The following is a 20375-nucleotide window of genomic DNA, read 5'->3' on the forward strand; positions in this document are numbered from 1 at the left end:
CTTGCCATTAATTCTGCTTCTGAACCTGCGCAGGATGCCACTGTCTTCCCCAAGTTGAATCTGCACAATGCCTGGTAGGAATCAGAGAGAACAACAAATAGAAAAATTCCATCAACAAATCATTCAGACACTTTGATTATCTGGTAATTCCCTTCGGATTAACTAATGCACCTTGCTGTGTTTCTGTTGTCAGTTCTCCGTGATGGCTAAGCTGGTTTGTTTTTGTATATCTGGACAGATATAGCTGACATCCTGTTTTTTTCTGTAAAACAGGCAACACGGAAACTTTTAAAGCACAAATTATTTGTAAAAGCAGAGAAGTGCGAGTTTCATGTGTCTTTGTGAGCTTAATGGGTTATATCATCAAGAGTGGGCAGGTAAAAGATGACTAAGGGAAGGTGAAAGCAGCTGTTAAGTGGCTGCAGCACGCCAGTTAATAACATCTCAGTTTTGGGAGTACGCTCAATTCTACCTTAGGAATCTCAGGAATTACACTGTTAACTCTAGTAACTTCTGTCAGAATTTATTCCACTGTCAAAAAAAAAAAAATTCAGTTCAGATCCAATCCTTGTTCATCCTAACCGTACTGGTCCAGTCATTGTTAATCTCAGAATTGTTGATTATTGTTAATCACTATCCAGAGTGGATAACAAAAAATGGATCCATGAACCTTATAAGCCTTTTTCTGTCACAGTCTCTCCCCAGTGAATCCTCTATTCATCTATATGTGTGTGGTGCTTGTAGAAAACGAGTGGGGTTTCTCTCTGTTAGCGGTGTGTTCTGCTGCTCATGATTAAGACCTTTAGACAACAGACACATACATAGGTGCTGATGTCTAAGAGGATCATTAAAGAGAGAAAGGCAGAGAGGAAGATGGCCTTAAGGAGACTAAATACGCACACATGCAGATGCAATAACATAAATATACAGATGTGCAAATGTACTGCGTCCTGGCTAGCCTGAGGGCAGCGGTTTAGTCATTTCACTGGTGCCTAGTTGATGTGAGGAGTGTTAGAGGGGCACAGTGCCTCCTTTATGTTTCAGAACAGAGGGGAAAATCAAACCCTGGAGATGGTTAGAGGGCGTGAAGCACAGAGAAAAAGCCTGGAGAGAAGACGGAGCAGTGAGAGAGAGAAAAGATGCATCAGATAAAATACAAGCAGGACAAAGAGAGAAAGGAAACATGGGAGACATTTTGTAACAGGCGATTCTCTAATGAGAGATATAACTGTGCTGAGTCCTATCAATGTGGGACAGCCTTCAAATTGCAATATATGTGCAGGCCTTTTCAAGCTGGATCCCTCTGAGAGACAGGGAGGGTTTTGTAACTGATGTATTTTTTAGTATACGTGATAAAATGTGCCAAACATTGGGTGACAGTTCCTATGACAGCTTAGCCATAAAATGTGTTTGTATGCTCCAACTAAAGTGAACTGTCAGCATAGAGAGGAGGACATAAAAGCAGGACATGGAGGCTGACAAAAAACGAACAAAAACAGAGATCCTTTTTTGGGCTGTTTCAAAAGTCCAGTAAAAGAAACAAAGAAAGCACAAAACAGGGATCTGAAACAAGCAAGACGAGTGAACCAGAAAATATGAGCACGGTTAATGGACAAAGGAGAAACGGTAAATGGCAAATGCACTAGCGTCGAAAAGCGCTTTCCTACTCAACTGAGCACTAAAAGTGCTTTCTTACTAGAAGTCTCATTCACTCATGCACAAAAACCTTCATACAGACCTATGCCTAAGCATTTTCTAATATTCACATGCACACTAATACTGGAGTGGTTGCATCGGAGGCAACTCTGGGCAACTCAACTCCACTGTATCCATGAACCAAGGAGATACTTTATCATGTGGTCCACAGGAGCTGGGGATCAATCTACTGAACATCCCGCTTTACTATTTGAGCAACAGCCAGGAATACATATAGGGTAGACACAGGGAATTAAGAAGTGAACAAACCCAAGTAAAAGTCCAATAGAGCCACAAGAAAAAGTGATTATCAAAATAAAACAGGAAGTGAAACCAACACAAAAACAAGACAGAGGTATGGAATTGTAGGGAAACACTGAGGATAATATCATCATAAGCATTACAAATGCATGTTAAATGGTCAAGTAGTGTCTTAAAACCCTAACCCTATACCTAATAGCTGTATTAGGAATACACAAAAAAATCTGCAACTTCCTGTTTAATACTCAGTCTTGAGTCTGGTCTTGAGTTCCCACTGTATTTTTGTCTTTATATTTGCCACTATTTTGTTTGTCCAATTGAGTACCACTTCATGAATGTGTCCAAGAATAGACTGTGTGAAAATGTGCACCATTGCACAAGCATGTAGAATTTACTAGGAATGGTGAGGACATGTCCAAATCAATAACTAGTATTACATCTGGTGGTAAGAAGTTGACAATCTCTGTTAACTAGATGATTTGCCAATGTTCTTAAATTTCTTTAACTTAAAAACCACACTGGAAAAAGTTGTGTATTTATTTTCTCAAGACTTGTCTCTTCTGAAATACAGAAAGGTCACTCTATAGAATCCAATGACAGTCCATAAGAATACCAATAGGCTTGTTTGCAGATTTAGCAGAGGGCACCTAATCACCCCAATTGGTTCATTCATTCCTGTAAGTTTTAGAAATGATTTTAGGATTCTGCTGAATATTTTTAAAGCATATTTGGGTCTGGCCCCGAGCTACATAGCAGAAATGTGGAACCCATATGAGCACATTTGCAGCCTCAGTTCCTCAGCTGGAATCCTTTTGGCTTTTAGAAATTCATTGCCTAATTTTAAAGGTGATCGTGCTTTTGCCATCAGAGCCCGCAAGCCAGAAAGAAACTGGCTGAGCAGATCAGGCTCACTGAAGTTTGTTTTCTCTTTATTATCTTTGAGTTGTCCGGTATGTTAGCTTTGTTATCTCCTCTAATGCGACATATCGAAATCTAGAGTGTGGAACCAAAAAGTGGCATGACTATGGCCACGAAAATTAAAAAAACATACTGGATTTAATTTTGAACAACGTCACGTCCTTGTTGAACTCTTAACAGCTTCCAGTGAAGCTCCTAATTTTAAAGCATTCCCTTGTAAACGTTTCAAATGTTTATACACCACTATATTTAATCATTAGTTATTATTAATCACTGTTTCTCTTACACAGAGCATCTTTTTATATGAATAGATGAGGTCAAGAGAGTATGAAGTAACCCAAATAATGCAGTGCAGGTAAAACACGTCCAACATCGCAGCTTCTGCATTAGTGCATATTCAATACAAACAAACAATTGGTGGATGAATCGAACTTGAAATATAGCTCTAATAAAGTAGCAAATAATTACTCTTTATAAACCCATCACACCCTCTTGGATAAGGACACACTGAGACACATACAAACATATTTCAGCTGGTAATCAGTTGGTCCTGCATCTAACAGAGCATGCTCAGAGGTCGTGTTGTGTTCTCAGTGAGCTGGCCTCACGTTGACACTGAATCTTTGCTTGTTCAAAAACAACCCGGCCCTTTGTCCTCACAGGACCTGAGGATAAATAAAGACACCCACTTTGGAAGATGAGAGGAGTTCTCCACACACTAACCAGCACATGCCGAACGCTCTCGTAAAAAAAAACGGACAATGCTGAAAGGAAGGATTCAGATGCTCTTTGCTTTAAATTGTAAATCTTTTTATTGGGACATGAGTCACAGTTAGACAAGGAGGGTGAGAACCTCTTACTAATAGCCTATAAGAGACAATAAAACATGAGCTTGAGGGTAAAAGCCTATAAAGAAGTATTTATGTAGACTACATAGAGGCAGTTGAGTTGGAGTTTTAGGGCTATTTTTTTAAAGACTCTTGAAAAAAAATCTCAAAAATACAGCTATGACTCTTTATTTCACATTACTTGAAATATCTGTAAAAGAAAAAAATTGTGGGCTTGACAAAATAGCATCGAATTTGCATATTTAAACTAATAACCAGGATAATTGAAAGCACTTTAAATAATATTAATCAATAGGAAAGTTTTCTGATGTTACCTATCAAACCTTTGTTTTTTGTTTTTTTTAAACCGCTAAATTATTTTTACAAAAGTACAAATGTATGGAGTGCAGAGAGATCTGTTTATGCAGCACTTACAGCCTGACTTGTAAGAATATGAAAACAACTGTGCAGAAAATGTACTATTTTCATCTACTTATGGTGATCTCTGTCTGGTTTTTTTTATCCTGTTTACTTGTTGCATCCCCTGATTTATGCAATATTTTTCACTTGACATTATTTATAATTTATAAAGCGCTTTGAGTGCTCAGAGTAGAAAAGCGCTATATAAGAACCAGTCCATTTACCATCACTTGTGAGATTGTGATATTACTTAAACAAGTAATTTCATTGTTTCCCTAATTATTCAAAGGCTAATTATTTCTGGGCTCCATATTAAACCCCGGTCATACGCTCAGGCGGTGACCGCTGACAGCAACGAGGAACCTGGAGAGCTTGACATTAGCTCCACGGAACAACAGGTGGCTGCTTTCCTGCGGTCCAAAGGGATTGCCCTGGACTGTAACTCTGTCAAAGCATGCCACCCTCTTCCCAGGAGGAACGGCAACATACCGGCTATTATATTAAGGTTTGTAAATCGAAAGCACAAGATTACGCTGCTGAAACAAGGAAGAAAATTAAAAGGATCTAATGTCTTTATCAATGAACATCTAACCAAACACAACGCTGAAATAGCCAAAAAAGCGCGACACCTTAAGAAGCTGGGAAAAATCCAAGGCACTTGGACGACGAACTGCAAAATATTCATTAAACTAAACAGATCACCAGAGGAAGCCAAAGTTCTGACCATTAAAAATATGGCGGATCTCGAAAAATATCAGTGAGCAACACGATCTGGACGGCAAACAAGGTAACAGACAACCACACACTCACTTATGACACACACTGGAAGGAAGAACTCAGATACATCTGGAAGAATCAGCTGCATCAGTCAGACAGTTGCAGAATATGATCAATTGGAACTGAAAACATTTAACTATATGGATCACAATACACACGACTTGGAATATGAAATAGATCCAGACAACAACTTTTTCTCATCTAACAATAACAATTGCTGCTACTATACAAATAAAGACTACAATCAGAGGATTAAAACTGAGAATAAATTATCAATTATCCACTTTAACTGTAGAAGTCTCTATGCTAATTTTAGTCATATCAAAGAATATCTTAACCAGTTTTCACATCCATTTAGTGTCATTGCCTTATCAGAAACTTGGATCAATATGGAAAAAGGAACAGACTTTGAACTGGAGGGTTATGAATTCACATTTATAACTAGGCGAAACAAAGGAGGAGGAGGAGTGGCCTTGTATGTGGACAAATCCTTGAAATTTAATGTGGTGGAAAAGATGACGATGGTGATTGATAATGTACTAGAATGTATTACAGTTGAAATTTGTAAAGAAAAAAGTAAAAATGTAATCATTAGCTGTATATACAGAGCTCCAGGTAGTAGTATTGAGACATTTAAAGACTGGATAGAAGAAACATTTATTGAAATAGCTCGCAAAAAAGTTTTCATTTGTGGAGACTTCAATATTGATTTGCTAAACCCAAATAAACATAAAACCACTGAGGAATTTATAAACACAATGCACTGTATGAATCTATTCCCTAAAATTACTAGACCTACCAGGATTACATCACATTGTGCAACTCTCATAGACAACATTTTTGCAAATGACATTGAAAATAAGACTGTAAGTGGACTCCTGATTAACGACATAAGTGACCATCTTCCAATTTTTACAATCTATGATAGGAATTACAAGATCAATAAAATGGACAGTAAAAAAGAGTACAGACGAGTAAGAACAGAAGAAAGAATGAATGCATTTAAAAAAGATTTATTGAAGGAAAACTGGGGTGAAGTATATCAGGAACAGGACGTTAATAGTGCTTATAATAAATTCCTTAGAATATTTACATTACTGTACAATACCAACTGTCCAATAAAGCAATATAGTAGGAAACAGAAATATATGGACTGTCCATGGATAACAAAAGGTCTGCAAAATGCATGTATAAAGAAAAATGCTCTATACAGAGAGTTCTTAAGAACGAGAACTAAAGATGCTGAAATCAGATACAAAAGATATAAAAATAGGTTAACTAATATACTTAGATTTAGTAAAAAGGAATACTATAAGAAGCAATTAGATATAAATAGAAATAATAATAAAAGATTATGGGAAATCCTGAACAGTGTTATAAAATGTGGGACTGGACAAAAGAACTATCCCAAGTATTTCATTTGTAATGACCATGAAGAATACAATATGGATGTTGTGGCAAATAGTCTCAATGAATTCTTTGTAACTGCTGGACCAAATTTAGCAAGAACAATCACTCATCCTGGGAAAGCACAGGAAAAACCCGATACACTGATTGACAGAAATCCATATTCTATGTTTCTCACAGCCGTTGATGAAAATGAAGTTCTTGAAATTGTCAAAAAATGTAAAAATCACAAATCTTTGGATTGTAATGATATTGATATGATAGTGGTTAAAAGAGTCATTGAGGCTATTATAAAACCACCAACCATACATCTGTAATTTATCATTTCAAACTGGTCGATTTCCAGACAGAATGAAAATAGCAAAAGTTATACCTCTATACAAATCTGGAAACAAACACCATTTCACAAACTACAGGCCTGTCTCTTTACTACCTCAATTCTCAAAAGTTCTTGAAAAACTGTTTAAAAACAGACTGGAAAAATTTATAGATAAACATAAACTACTCACTGAGAGTCAGTACGGATTCAGATCAAGCAGATCAACATCATCGGCACTATTAGATTCAATAGAATACATCACAAATTCCATAGACAAAAAGCAATATGTGGCTGGGTTATTCATAGACTTGACAAAGGCATTTGACACTATAGATCATGATATATTAATAAGAGAACTGGAACTTTATGGTGTCAGAGGGGTAGTTTTAGATTGGGTCCGGAGTTATTTAAGTGACAGAAAGCAGTTTGTGAAAATAAATGGTGGTTGCTCCTTATGTATGGACATTGCTTGTGGTGTACCCCAAGGGTCAGTTTTGGGTCCAAAATTCTTCAACTTGTACATTAACGACATCTGTAAAGTGTCCAAAGTATTAAAAATGGTTCTCTTTGCTGACGATACAAACATTTTTTGCTCTGGTGATGATCTGCAGAATTTATTGGAGGATATGACTAATGAAATAAGTAAAGTGAAGTTCTGGCTTGATAAAAACAAATTATCATTAAATTTGAATAAATCTAAACTTATGTTATTTGGAAATAGTAGTTTAAATACAAATGCAAAGATTCAAATAAATGGTGTTGATATTGAAAGAGTCAGTGAAAATAAATTTCTGGGGGTAATAATAGATGAAAAACTTAACTGGAGAGCTCACGTAAGATATATTCATTCCAAAGTATCACGAAGCATTGCAGTACTAAACAAGGCAAAACAGGTATTCGACAGAACATCACTTCATATTCTCTACTGTTCACTGGTTTCACCATACTTAAGCTATTGTGCAGAGGTCTGGGGCAATAACTATAAAACCAAATTACATTCACTTTTTACTCTTCAAAAGAAAGCAATTCGAATCATCCACAATGCAGGTTATAGGGAACATACAAACTCACTATTTTTGCAGTCTGAAATATTGAAAATTGACGATATAGTGAAATTCCAAACAGCACAAATTCTATTCAAAGCAAAAAATAAAGAACTGCCAGGTAATATTCAGAGTATGTTTTTTTTGAAAGAAGGAAGTTATAATTTAAGGGGTTTTTGTAACTTCAAAACAATGAAGGTACGTACTACAAGAAAAGGCTTTTGTGTTTCTGTTCAAGGAGTGAAACTATGGAACAAACTGAATATGGAATTAAAGCAATGTCCAAACATAAAACTGTTCAAAAAGAGTTATAAAAATATGATCTTCTCGATCTATAAAGAAAAGGAAAATATTTAAATTAAGTGAATGTCTCTATTTAAAAACAAACAAACAAAAAATTCATGATGTGATATTATAGTATATAGTATATCAGAAATCTGTTCACTATTTTTATTACAAATTATATCAGTAAGGAAGCTGACTAAATATTCACTGATAATTTATGGGACAGGGGTGGGATTAAATAAGTGTATACTTCTTCCCACTCCCTTTCAACATGTAAATTAATCAGAATGTTTTTTTGTATGTAATTTGTATAGTATATTTTTTTTTCTCTCATTTCTTTTCTAAATGTACTTGTATATTGTTCACATGTTGAAATAAATTACCAATCAATCAATCAAAAAGGTAGAGTTAACAAGTCATGCCACTTATCATTTAATTTATTATCACCACCCAAGCTGTGCCACCTCCTAACTGTCAGTTCCTTCCCTCAACCTCAATCTGTGTGAGTCCTGGTAGTGGTACCGTGGGGTAAACTGTGAAAGCAAGCCAAGTAAGCACAACATTCATCTAAGTCAATTTGGAAATGAGCAGGAGTGTGTTCTTTGTGGTATCTAACCAACTGTGATCAGGGGACTGCATATGCGAAAACCCTCCTCACATGCCCATTAGAAAATAAGCTGGCAACCTCCTGACAGCAAGAACAAGAACTCCTTTATTTATTGTGTTTGGCTCAACATGAGAAGGTCACAAAGAAACAAAACGGAGTGTTCAATGACTTAAAAGTGATAAAGCCTAACATGTGTGATACAGTGTAGAAATATTCCCTTTGTATATGTTTCTCCTGTAATGGGTTTAAATTGTATTTTATGGTTCATTGTTTTTTAATGGCTAATTTAACTTCGGCCCAAGAGCTGGGAAAGGAAGGGAAGTCTAAAGTCCAGTCACGGTAAAAAAACAAAACAAAACCAAACAAATGATTTTTTTTTCTGCCAGTTTGAACAAAAACTAAGCCAAAATGCAACATTAGTGTGTAAAAAACACAATTCATGAGTCTTTTTCAGTCATTCCGTTCTAGATTTACAGCTGTTTTCAAACTCATTTAACTGTGGCAAGACCAAAATTGGGCTAAGCTTTGGCCGTTAAACAGACGGCCTCACATTTGACCCTAGAACACTTTGGTATACCGAGCAGTTCATGGTCGACTCAGTGACTGCAAGATGTCCAAGTTCTGTAGCTGCAAAAGAAACCCAAATCATCAGCCCTCCACCACCGTGCTTGACAGATGGTATGAGGTGCTTGTGCTGATATGCTATGTTTGGTTTTCACAAAACATGCCACTGTGCATTGTGGCCAAATATCCACTTTGGCCTCGTCTGTCCAAAGTAAATTGTTCTACAAGTTTTGTGTTTTTATTCAAATGTAACACTTTTTTAGAGGCTTTCTCTCTGCAACCTTTCCAAACAAGAATTTTGTCATGAACTTTAACATTCAGCATACCAACTAAGGATATGTGAAAGTGAGTGTATTTTCTATTTACCATGGTCCCTCTAACATCTTAAAAATTGAGACTTATCCAATAATTGTCAGTTACCGTGTTCACTTCACACAGGGTATCACTCAATCAATATTTAACCAGATCGGGGGTTTTTTGGTTGGTTTTTTTTAGAAATTAATAAAGAAGTGGAGGAGTGACATAACATGTTTATCCTTGTTAAAGAGAAAAAGCAAAAACAGCCGGTGCAAATGGGCTGATATCAGCATAGGATGGAGGGTTTGGGTGGGAGCGACACACAGATGCACATAACTGATAAGTAGCTACTTAAACAGACAAATTTAAAAAATAATAGGTTCAACCACTAAAACTGGAGCACAAGCTTCTCACACGGTCTGTGCCTTACAGCAAGTCACATTACTTACCATATAATTACATGTAATTACATGAAAATGCTCCGAAAGCCACAAACACCATAAACAAGGTCAAGAAGTCATGTTGAGTGACTCGTGTAAGTGGAAGTAAGGCCTAGTATGTCTATCAACAAAAACATGTCAATCAAAGCAGCCACACCTTCAACTTTATCCTTTAACAAAATCCAAACGGCTGAGCCACAAAAAATTATGAAAGGGGTACAATATCAGAACTAAATACTTTTTGTACATTTGTACATGTCAATGTGGAACAACTTGCTTTAGGTCTCATGTGGCCACTCCAGGAACTCTGGGAATTTTTCACAGATGGAAGTTGGCCCATGGTGGCAATATCAAGACTGGTATCAAAAGGTGTCATACAGACAGTGGTTTTATAAGACTACTAGCAACATCTTTATCTCATCTTTACCCTCAACCCATCAGGATGGTGTTTAAATGTGACAAAATTTAACTTAAAACATAGAACTACTGATCTTAAAGTTCAAACTGATATTAAAATACTTTGTTTTGGACACTAAATTACTTTATTATGTGTAAACGTGTGTGGCAGTTCTCAACAAATTTCACTGGTGAAAGTTTGAGACTCATGGAACCATTTTTTGGAGTTTGTGTGCAGACTCTTAGCTGTCTGATAGTATGACAGGAATATAACTGTTGGGGACATATATTAAATGAAATACCTTCATGTCAGATATTGATAACTTGCACAGTTAGAGGAGAAATCGTTTAAACAGGCCAGATAAAACTGTGATGGTGAACCTCTGTAGGAATCCTAATGAATGTATTTTTTATTGTGAGACATAAACTACCACAAAACCACAGCGTGAACAGTTCACTCCTGTGAACTGATTTTACCACGTTTCTTTCATTAATGCTGGTGCACTTTGATGAATAACGTGAACATCCTGCCTATCTTCCCTCACTCCCTCCTCTAAATAAAAAGAGGAGGGGTTGGGGGTTGCGGGGTGTGGAGGAGTGGGGCAGGGATCAACCCTGCAGACTCTTGAGTGTACACCCAGACTCAGCGCAGTACTGGAGAGGAGAGCACAAGTAGAACTGCTGACTGGAGCCACTGAGTCACACAACTGTAAGTTTTTTCATTAACTTTGGCCCCAGTGACAGAGAGGACTGCTGCTGTTGGAGATGACTGAACTGTCACTGTTGGAACAATATTCCTCTGCTTTAGGAAATGTTCTCTGTTCTGAGAGCCTGAGAGTTACTGAGGAACTTTAAACTAAGAGACGCAGATATCGGAGAATTCCCACTTCAGAGTTTGGTAAGTAAGAACTTTAACAAGAGCAACTGGAGAGCATTAACTGACTCATTTAGGGACTGTGTTAAATTAACTGTTTAATCGATAAAAAGGGGGAAACCTACAGCCTTAGTGTATTTATGTCTTCTTTCACTCATCCGTTGTTAATTGAATAATCTAACAGTTGTATTTTCCTTGTTCAGGGTAGGAATTCTAAAAACAGCCTTGTAATTTACCCCTGAACATTTAGTACAATGATGCACAAACATCCACGAGAAGTGAAACTAACCAAAAGGCATTTTTGAATCTAAGGGGACGTTGACATCCTTCTACATTAGATACAAAGGTAAGCTGAAATAAAAACTCTCTCTCTCTCTCTCTCTCTCTCTCTCTCTCTCTCTCAAAAAAAAAAAAAAAAATGGAAATAAAAATGATCCTTTAGCCAAAGTTAAAATGTGGTGTGGCCCCACTGGTAGGGTGCAGAGCCCCTGAAGTTGGGGTGCCAGATGAAAAATATGAAGTAAAAATGATTTGAATTATTAATTCATTAAGGGGTTGTTTTTTTTTTAGGGGGAATTTAAAAAAAACCACACACACACAAATTTTTTAAAATTAATTTCTGATCAAAGAAAAACTTGAGGGGTGTGGAGTGCAAACTGTTTTCAGCTTCTGAATGCCAAAAAAAAGTCTAAGAACTGCTGCTGTAGTTCAACACCAGGCCTGTTCACAGTGTTTCTAATCTGTGTTCCAGGAGCTCTAAAGAAGATCAGCTGCAGGCTGTTTCTTGAATAAAATCCACAGTCAAAATCAAAGGATGAGGACTCATCTCCTCTGCTTGGAGCTACTCGCTTTGGCAGTCCACATACTTGTGGCCAGTGGACAGCTGGAGCCAAAGAAACAAGTGCCCCAGGAGCCTCTCACCGTTACCCAGAAACAAGGGCTCGTGGAACGAGATGTGCAGGGTGCGGTGCGGCCCAACAGCACCATGCCCCGCCGCCGCCTGCCACCCATGTGCACCGGACCCACAGAAATCCGAGACACTTTCAAGTACATCAACACAGTGGTGTCCTGCCTGGTTTTCGTTGTCGGTATTATTGGGAATTCCACTCTTCTGAGGATCATTTATAAGAATAAGTGTATGCATAACGGGCCAAATATACTGATTGGCAGCCTGGCACTTGGAGACCTGCTACATATCATCATCGCCATTCCCATTAATGTTTATAAGGTGAGAAAAACTGCAGAATAGCATAGGAACAGTACTTAAGTCATAGGAAAGCATGAGCTGCTTAACATTATTTTTACTTAACTGTAACTTTGTGAGGTCATGCACAAATATTTAGCTACATCCCAGACAAGTACTCAAATATTCCTATTAAACTCGTGAGCACACATACACACACATGCTTGTAAAAGCAGGCTTCCACATAATTTTCAAAATGTTATTACCTTACTGGATTCTGAGCCCCTCCATATCCCCTTATGTCTCTGGTATGTTTTAATCTGTTGGGCTCCTTTTGTGTGAGTGAGTGAGTGAGTGAGTGAGTGAGTGAGTGAGAGAGACAGAACCAAGAGCGTCTGTATATTTGGGTAAGGGGGCAAGCATGTTAAAACAACTGGTCACAGCCGCATACCATAGCAATGACAGGACAGACGGGGTGGTACGGAGAGAAACATGTTCACATCTGATTTTAATAGGTTTTCAATCACATTCCAGACACCCATCCAAAGACAGCATGAAAGGTTCCATATCTTTCATGCTTAGCAGAGTTTTCTTCTTCTCTGCGAGTGTTCTCACTAGGTCACATTGCCTGGAGTTTAAACCGAGGCAAACAGGACTCGTGGTTTTAAGGAAAAGACCAAAATGTTAAACCTGGCAAGAAAAGAACGATAAGTTCAGGTTCACACATGCCTGGCCTGCACTGGATGCCTGAGGCTGAGTAAAAATGGGGGATAGTAAATTCGCTTCCTTTCCTACCATGGTTTAAGTCTGTCATCAACTCTTTCTCTCTCTATACAGCTCCTGGCGGAGGATTGGCCATTCGGGGTGACTCTGTGCAAGCTGGTGCCATTTGTGCAGAAATCCTCAGTGGGGATTACAGTGCTGAGTCTGTGTGCGTTGAGTATTGACAGGTAAGCATGAAGCCATGGCAAATGAACAACAATCTTTGCTTTTTTGTTTTTTGTTTTTTCAATGCTGCAACTGCAATTAAAAAGCAGTGACTTTTTATCCTCACTTTTTCTCTTGTTCCCACTGGCTGCTGTCTACTTTGATGCATTAGTAAACTGACATTTTGTTAATGCCATTATTGAACGGTGAACATAAAAAGGGCTCAAATAAACCAAAACAAAAAAAAAGTGTATGAAAGACACCTTGGTGATAAATCCACAATTTTTCTTTTAAATTGCAAAAACAAAGGAATTAAAACAGTAACTTATGTCACACTGTATCGCAGTCACCATGGCGATGGTTTCTGGACTACTGTTTGGAAGCCTCAGGTTTAGCATTTTTGCCATTACAAGTAAGCAAGTTCATGTGAGCAAGCTGCAAACATATTTGTGTGTCATACAGATACAGACAGTGCTAAGCACAGACCTAATGGGTAGATCACTTAACTACACAGGAAGCCACTGTGTTTCTGTTAAAAATGCCAACACTAAAAATGTGGTTGAAAGACCCAGTTTAGTGGTGGACCTACCTGAGGTAAGGCTAACAGGTAGCAAGTGGCTCTAGCTGCATGAGTCATGCACTTCTAATGCAAAACTTTAAGAATAAATACATTTTAAACAGATGAGTTTTTATAATTGCTTTATTGTACAATGTAGTCACCATGTAAATGTACCAGTGATAGCCATCTTATGAGCTGCCTCTCAATAAAAATACAACTAAGTACATTTCCCGAGCCATCAAACTCTTCCTTTAACTAACTGACTCCACATGTCACACATCTTCCAGGTATCGTGCCGTGGCCTCATGGAGCCGTATCAAAGGGATCGGAGTTCCAAAATGGATGGCTATCGAGATAGCGCTCATCTGGATAATATCCATCATCCTGGCTGTGCCAGAGGCGATAGCCTTCGACATGATCACCATGAACTACAAAGGAGAACATTTGAGGATCTGCTTGCTGCACCCCGTGCAGAAAACCGAATTCATGAGGGTGAGCTGTAACACACCGACTTTTAAAGGCCTGTGGTTCGCTGTGCAGAAAAATAGTACGTGTTGACATAGCTGTATGTCGTATAACACATACTTATATGGACAGAGACGCAGAGGTGAATGTGTACATGTGTGTGCATACGCTTATACGTACACTTAAAACCACAAGCACTCGTAATCAGACTGTGACAGCTTCCCCGCTAGATCGGGGTTAGGAAGAGTTCCCAGAAATGAAACACTGTCAAAAAGAAAAAAAGTCATGGATCATAAGAATTAGAACATCCCCCACTTGGGTGACAGAAAACACTACAGCGGTTGATTATGTGTAGCGTAATAGCTAATGGATTAATATAATGTATTTGCCATTACATTCGTCTATCTTCATGTAAAAAGAATAATACATTTATTCCCACTGGGGCCTTATGATAAATTGATTTGTAAAACCATGTCAACAGCAACTTGAAACACACCCTGGAGTCAACCCGGTCAGACCGTGGTTACACACCATTAAAATCCATCTGCTTCTGACATACTTCACCTTTAACTAAAGATTTCCAGCACAGATGTTTGTGCCTAATCCAGTGCAGTCCTGCTATGTTCTCTGTGCAGTTTTATAAATCAGCAAAGGACTGGTGGCTGTTCAGTGTGTATTTCTGCCTGCCGTTGGCCTGCACTGCCATTTTCTACACCCTGATGACCTGTGAGATGCTGAGGAAGAAGAATGGCATGCAGATTGCGCTCAGCGACCACTTAAAACAGGTAAGATGGTGAAAACTCACTTTATTAGGCCTGTTTGTTGACGACATATTTAGTTGAGTTAAAGTGATATTTTTCCTAATGTAATAGGACGATAAACAGACAATGCTATTAAAGTAATGTTCTGCACTGTTTTCGACCTAATTTGCAACTCCCATTTCCTACTGAATTCAATTTGATTCCTGATAACAAATGTTTTACATTTTGAGGGGAAAACATGTTTCCAATGATGCCTAATTCCTTTAAGGCTTAAGTTTCACCACAGCTACTTCGGTGCCAAACTGTAATTTATGTGTTTTTGTGTGTGTTCAGCGGAGGGAGGTGGCGAAGACAGTGTTTTGTCTGGTTTTAGTCTTTGCTCTGTGCTGGCTGCCTCTCCACCTCAGCCGTATCCTGAAGCTCACCATCTATGATGAAAAGGATCCAAACCGGTGTGAATTGCTCAGGTATGGAGGGGAAGTCATGATAATTTAGTAGATAAAAAAACTTGCCTCGAAGACAGTGTGAAGTGGAAGACTAATATACCACTGTGATATATTTTAGTTTCTTTTTGGTGTTGGACTACATTGGCATCAACATGGCATCTGTCAACTCCTGTATCAACCCCATCGCCCTCTACATGGTCAGCAAGCGCTTCAAGAACTGCTTCAGGGTAAAGTGTAACTCACTCAAAAAAGGCTTTACTTTTTGGTTATTGTGCTAATGTATTTTGTTTATTGGTGTTAAACTGCACCCACACAGGAAGTGATTCACATTGACTTCCGAAATGTGAAGTGACTAAAGGCAAAAAAGATTCTGGTACCTCAAAGTAGGCAGGTCCCGAAATAAAATATTCTCAACATAGAGACAAGCAACTGAAGCAACTACCAATGAGTGTGCAGAGCCCCTTTTCCAGTAGTACCTACTCAGATGGACTCAACTTGGAACACCTGGTTTTCCATTACAATCTAGTACCATGGTCATCATTATAGCAACGCGGCCGAGCCTCCCATAACACGAACGCTACAACAAAGGCGGACACCGAGGCAACAATATACCTGCTGCTCGATCTGTGGCTTTTCGTCAGACTCGTGGGAGTTGCTTTCTGTAACCAATTCCCTCGATGTCGGATATCAAAAATGGCAGTTTTGATTTCTGTGAACGAGACTCTCTCAGAACTGACCAGCCATTCGGTGGCATGCAGTCTGACAATGTCACATTTTAGTACATGGTCAGATTGCTTTGAACTCCATCTGAGCAGGTACCATTTTAGTACCTGATACCAGGTACTATCACTTAATGGAAAACCCTGAAAAAACCTGATCTGAGTAGGTACAAATGGAAAAGGAGCTTAGGATACCAGTGATCACTACATCCTAGCCAATCGACCATCAGCTCGAAAGCAATGCACAATGAACTAATCGCTCCCCGTGTGGACACAGATTTTTGTCTTTACAACACAAAATTAAGCCATCTGTTAGGCTACGTTCACACTGCAGGCAAAAGCGCATCAAATCCAATTTTTTTTGACCCTATATCCATATCCGATCATGGTATGACAGTGTGAACGGCACAAATCCGATATTTTCAAATCCGACCTGGGTCACTTTCGTATGTGGTACTGAACCCGATACATATCCAATGTTTTAGAAAACGACTGCTGTTTGAATGGTCAAGTCGCATTAAATCCGTCTTTTACGTCACTGACACGAGACAGACGCCAATTATCAGCTCCCGAGAAGCACCCGATAAGACATCGCAAACGCTTCCTGGCCATCCAGCGTAGATGTTAGTGAAACTGTTGGGAAGAAAACGTTGGAGAAACGTGAATATTTTATTTATACTGTATAATCTGCAGATTCTGACAGAAATCTGCAACTATCCTTTGAAGCACCGCTCCTCTCTAAAACAACAATAAGGATAATTATTAGGTTATTTTTACATTATTATGTAAATAACAAAAACACTTAAAGCAAAAATTGGGAAACGTAAAGTCCGAAGTCTTTATATTAAGGGCCATCAGTCAAACAATACTGTTTGGTCTGGGTCTAAACAGAGCGCGTTGTGTGTGACGTCTTCTTTTGCACATGTGGGCCGCTTTGAGGGTTCACACCAGAGCGCGTTTGCTGTCGCATTTTATTTGTAGTGTGAAAAAGCAAACAAAAAATCGGATTTGATCAAAAAATCGGAATTGAGCATTAAGACCTGCAGTGTGAACGTAGCCTTAGTTAAGTGATGACATATCACTCATAGTCATTTTTGGCCTCTTCTTACTGCTATATGATGCTGTTTGTCTCAGCCCACCAGATATCCTCAGTATGAACTTTTACTGAAAATAGTTTAATCCTCATGCTACATCTTTACAGTAGTATTGTATTTATTTTAGCTTAACCATAGCTCTAAGGCTAGCCACCAGATAGCACACTATTATATATCAACTAACCCAACTTCACAAACCCTCTGAATGATGTTCATGTTTATTTTTCTGCTTTTGTTTACTTCCAATGTTATACAGGTGTGTGTTTTAATTTTTTGTTTTTTCAGAAAAAAATTCATTCAGAAAATGTTATTTCATATTTAAGTGGAAACCTGCTCTGCCTAACCTTCCACTAGAAGGATGGCTACACTGATCATTTTATTGGAGATGAAAGAGCATTTAGTGATTTTAACTCTCAGTGACGCCTCAGTGTTTGGTCCCAGAAATTTTTCTTAACTTTTACTAACTTGGACTATTTCTAGACAAGGCTTACATTTCTGTGCCAAGCTAACTAGCTGCTGGCTTTAGCTCTACCATAAAGAAAGTAGTAGTGATACAACAAAAAGAGAATAAGCTTATTTCTTACAGTGATGAAATATTTCTAAGGCTGCAACAAAAAAAGGCTGTAAGAATCAGTCACTATTTTGTCAAAGTGCGAACAGTGTTCACACTCTTCCTCTTTTCTCGCAGCCTAAGCCTCACAGTTTCTTTTCTTCTTTAGTCCTGTCTGTGCTCCTGGTGCGTAACGACAGAGATGTTAATGGACGAAAAGCAGTCGTGCATGAAGCTTAAAGTCAGCGACCGAGGCTCCGAACAGAGCAACTCTCGCATGACCAACAAGTCCTCGACAGCCTGAGGAGAGGCCCAGAAGTGAGAAACAACCAAAAAACATCGAAGTATGCCTGCGTAAATGAGGACAGGGACCCATTTGTTTTTATCTACAGCATAATATGAAATGTCCTTAAACTCTTAGGATCTATTACATACCGCCGGAAATCAGCTCTCACTGCAACTCAATCTAACCTGAAACTTTTAGCACTTATCATGGAGTGCCACACTCATTCTGTCCAAGAATGAAGTGTCAGCACACCTCCAAAGCTGCACTCTTGGATAGGAAGTATCAAATTTATACAGGCATGAATAACATTAAAAATGGAGAACTGAACAGGAGCAAAGTTCAACTATGTTGTGTAAAATTGGGGGTTAAGGGTTGATAAGCTAAGACAGCTTGCCAGGCTTGCAGCCTGGATAGTGTATGCATTGTAGTGTATTTGTTACATACTTCAGCATCTTGTAAAACAGCCATTAGAGCAGGGCGATATGGCCAAAAATATTTATCACGATATATATTTGAAAATTTGCGATAACGATATAACCGACGATATAATTGATGCGAGACAAAATACAACTCCACAACATTACTAGTGCAAAAAGACAACCTTCCATTTATTTTCACTTAAACAAGAAGCTGGTTTTTATGTACATTAAAGCTTTATAAAAATGTAACAGTGCAAATGCAAATTCCTTGCTGAAAGTTTAACCAAAAGGCATTTCCAGTAGAAATGGGCTGACATATCCTGAGCATAACCATGTATAATATCCACTGAAGTTAAAAAGAGGTGCTTTGCAACATTAAACTGCAGTGTGCAGTACACATTTTTCGGACCATAAGGTGCACGGGATTATAAGGCACATTAAGCGAAACAAAGCAGTCAGATAAATCAAACTTTATTAAACTCATTCTTCTTGCTTCCTCCACTTCTGTAACATTGATTCATTAATGTTGAATTCTCTGCAGCTGCTCTATTCCCATGTTGTTGCAGTATATTAATAACTAACCTCGTATTGTGGATGGATTATCTCAGTTGTTCTCCTGACTGAAGTTTGGTCCGTTTACAGCATCCTGCCATGCGATTGCATTTGTCTCTAACCATGAGGAACCTTCACATTAACTTTTATAAGTGGAAAAGTGTTAGTGTTTGTCCTCCAGCTTCACTGCTTATGTTATGCTAACATAGCTGTGTCGCTAGCGATCACGTAGCACATCATTATATACCAGCTAGCCCAACTTCAGTAACCCTACAAACGTCACTGCTGTTTAGTTTCCTGTCTTCATTTATGTTGGAAGTGATAGCAGAGCTGTACGTTTGATTTTTTTTCAGAAATCTCTCAGTCAGAACATGCTATATCATGCTTAGGTAACTAGCGAAACTAGCGAGCTAACTTCCGCTAGCTTCCTGCTAACTTCTAACTCCGTTAAATGTAATAACGTTTGTTTTCATGGATGCCTGGAAGTTAAACTTTATAGTTACACCTGGTAAAGCAGCAATGCTGATCGTTTTATTAAAGATGAAAGAATTTAGACAGTTTTTAACTCTAAGTGATGCTGCAGTGTTGTTTGACATGAAGCATACGGAGCTTAGGACCCAGATTACTCCCAGATTTAAGAGCATCTTAGTCCGACAAATACGACAATAACAACGGCCGCTTGCATGTTCTGCAAAAAAATGTGCTTTGCTGTGTATCTGACGGACAAACACCAAACCAGTTCCACATCACTGAAGTTGCACCATTTTTACAAACCAATTCTGGTTCATCTGTTTCACTCAACGACCGGCCATGTGCGTATGAAAACAAAGGCACTGCGCATGCGCGTTTTACTCCCATTCTATCGCGATATTTCATTTTCCTATCGTTGCCTAACATTATACCGGTATTATCGTGAACGGTATAATATGGCCCAGCCCTAACAGCCATTTGGGGATTTTGCATGTTTTTTCTGTAAAAAAAATGAATGTACATGAGCATTTTACATGCTTTTGCATACTTGTTAATGCTTTGAAATGTATTTTCTTTGTGTATTCTCACTAGCAACAAAACTACTGACGCTGTGTGACTTCAGCTGTGATACCGTCAGCTATTGTATCATATTGTTCCATACTTGGCCTGTTCCTGAGGCTTTATGCATTTTGTCATTATATTAGTGCCTGATTATCTTAATTTGACTCCTTACCTTTGATGTAGGGTTTCTTTTTTCAATAAATATAACACATAAAATCATGACTATATTACAAAAAGAAAACAGTAAATTAT

The 20375-nt window shown here is 38.3% G+C and overlaps 1 protein-coding gene across 4 annotated transcripts; it reads left to right on the forward strand.

Annotated features, from left to right (window-relative positions):
* The first annotated feature begins 10858 nt into the window (after positions 1-10858).
* On the forward strand, positions 10859-20350 carry LOC147308871 (endothelin receptor type B-like). Of its 4 annotated transcripts, none has more exons than XM_086270908.1 (10): positions 10859-10965; positions 11065-11154; positions 11334-11476; positions 11882-12358; positions 13151-13263; positions 14087-14291; positions 14900-15049; positions 15359-15492; positions 15590-15698; positions 18004-20350. In XM_086270908.1, the coding sequence occupies exons 4-10, from the start codon at positions 11945-11947 to the stop codon at positions 18136-18138; spliced, it is 1260 nt and encodes a 419-aa protein (XP_086127034.1). In that variant the 5' UTR covers positions 10859-10965; positions 11065-11154; positions 11334-11476; positions 11882-11944; the 3' UTR covers positions 18139-20350. The 4 variants fall into 4 exon arrangements, with proteins under 4 accessions (XP_086127034.1, XP_086127036.1, XP_086127035.1 ...); XM_086270910.1 differs by having other exon boundaries at positions 11443-11476; XM_086270909.1 differs by lacking the exon at positions 11334-11476 and having other exon boundaries at positions 10893-11154.
* Positions 20351-20375: the final 25 nt, after the last annotated feature.

This window comes from Aulonocara sp. 'chitande type north' Nkhata Bay, linkage group LG18, assembly GCF_057382095.1.
Source record: "Aulonocara sp. 'chitande type north' Nkhata Bay isolate Kocher_YH1m ecotype deep benthic linkage group LG18, A_spYH_male_GT1.1, whole genome shotgun sequence".
In the NCBI taxonomy this organism is placed as follows: domain Eukaryota; kingdom Metazoa; phylum Chordata; class Actinopteri; order Cichliformes; family Cichlidae; genus Aulonocara; species Aulonocara sp. 'chitande type north' Nkhata Bay.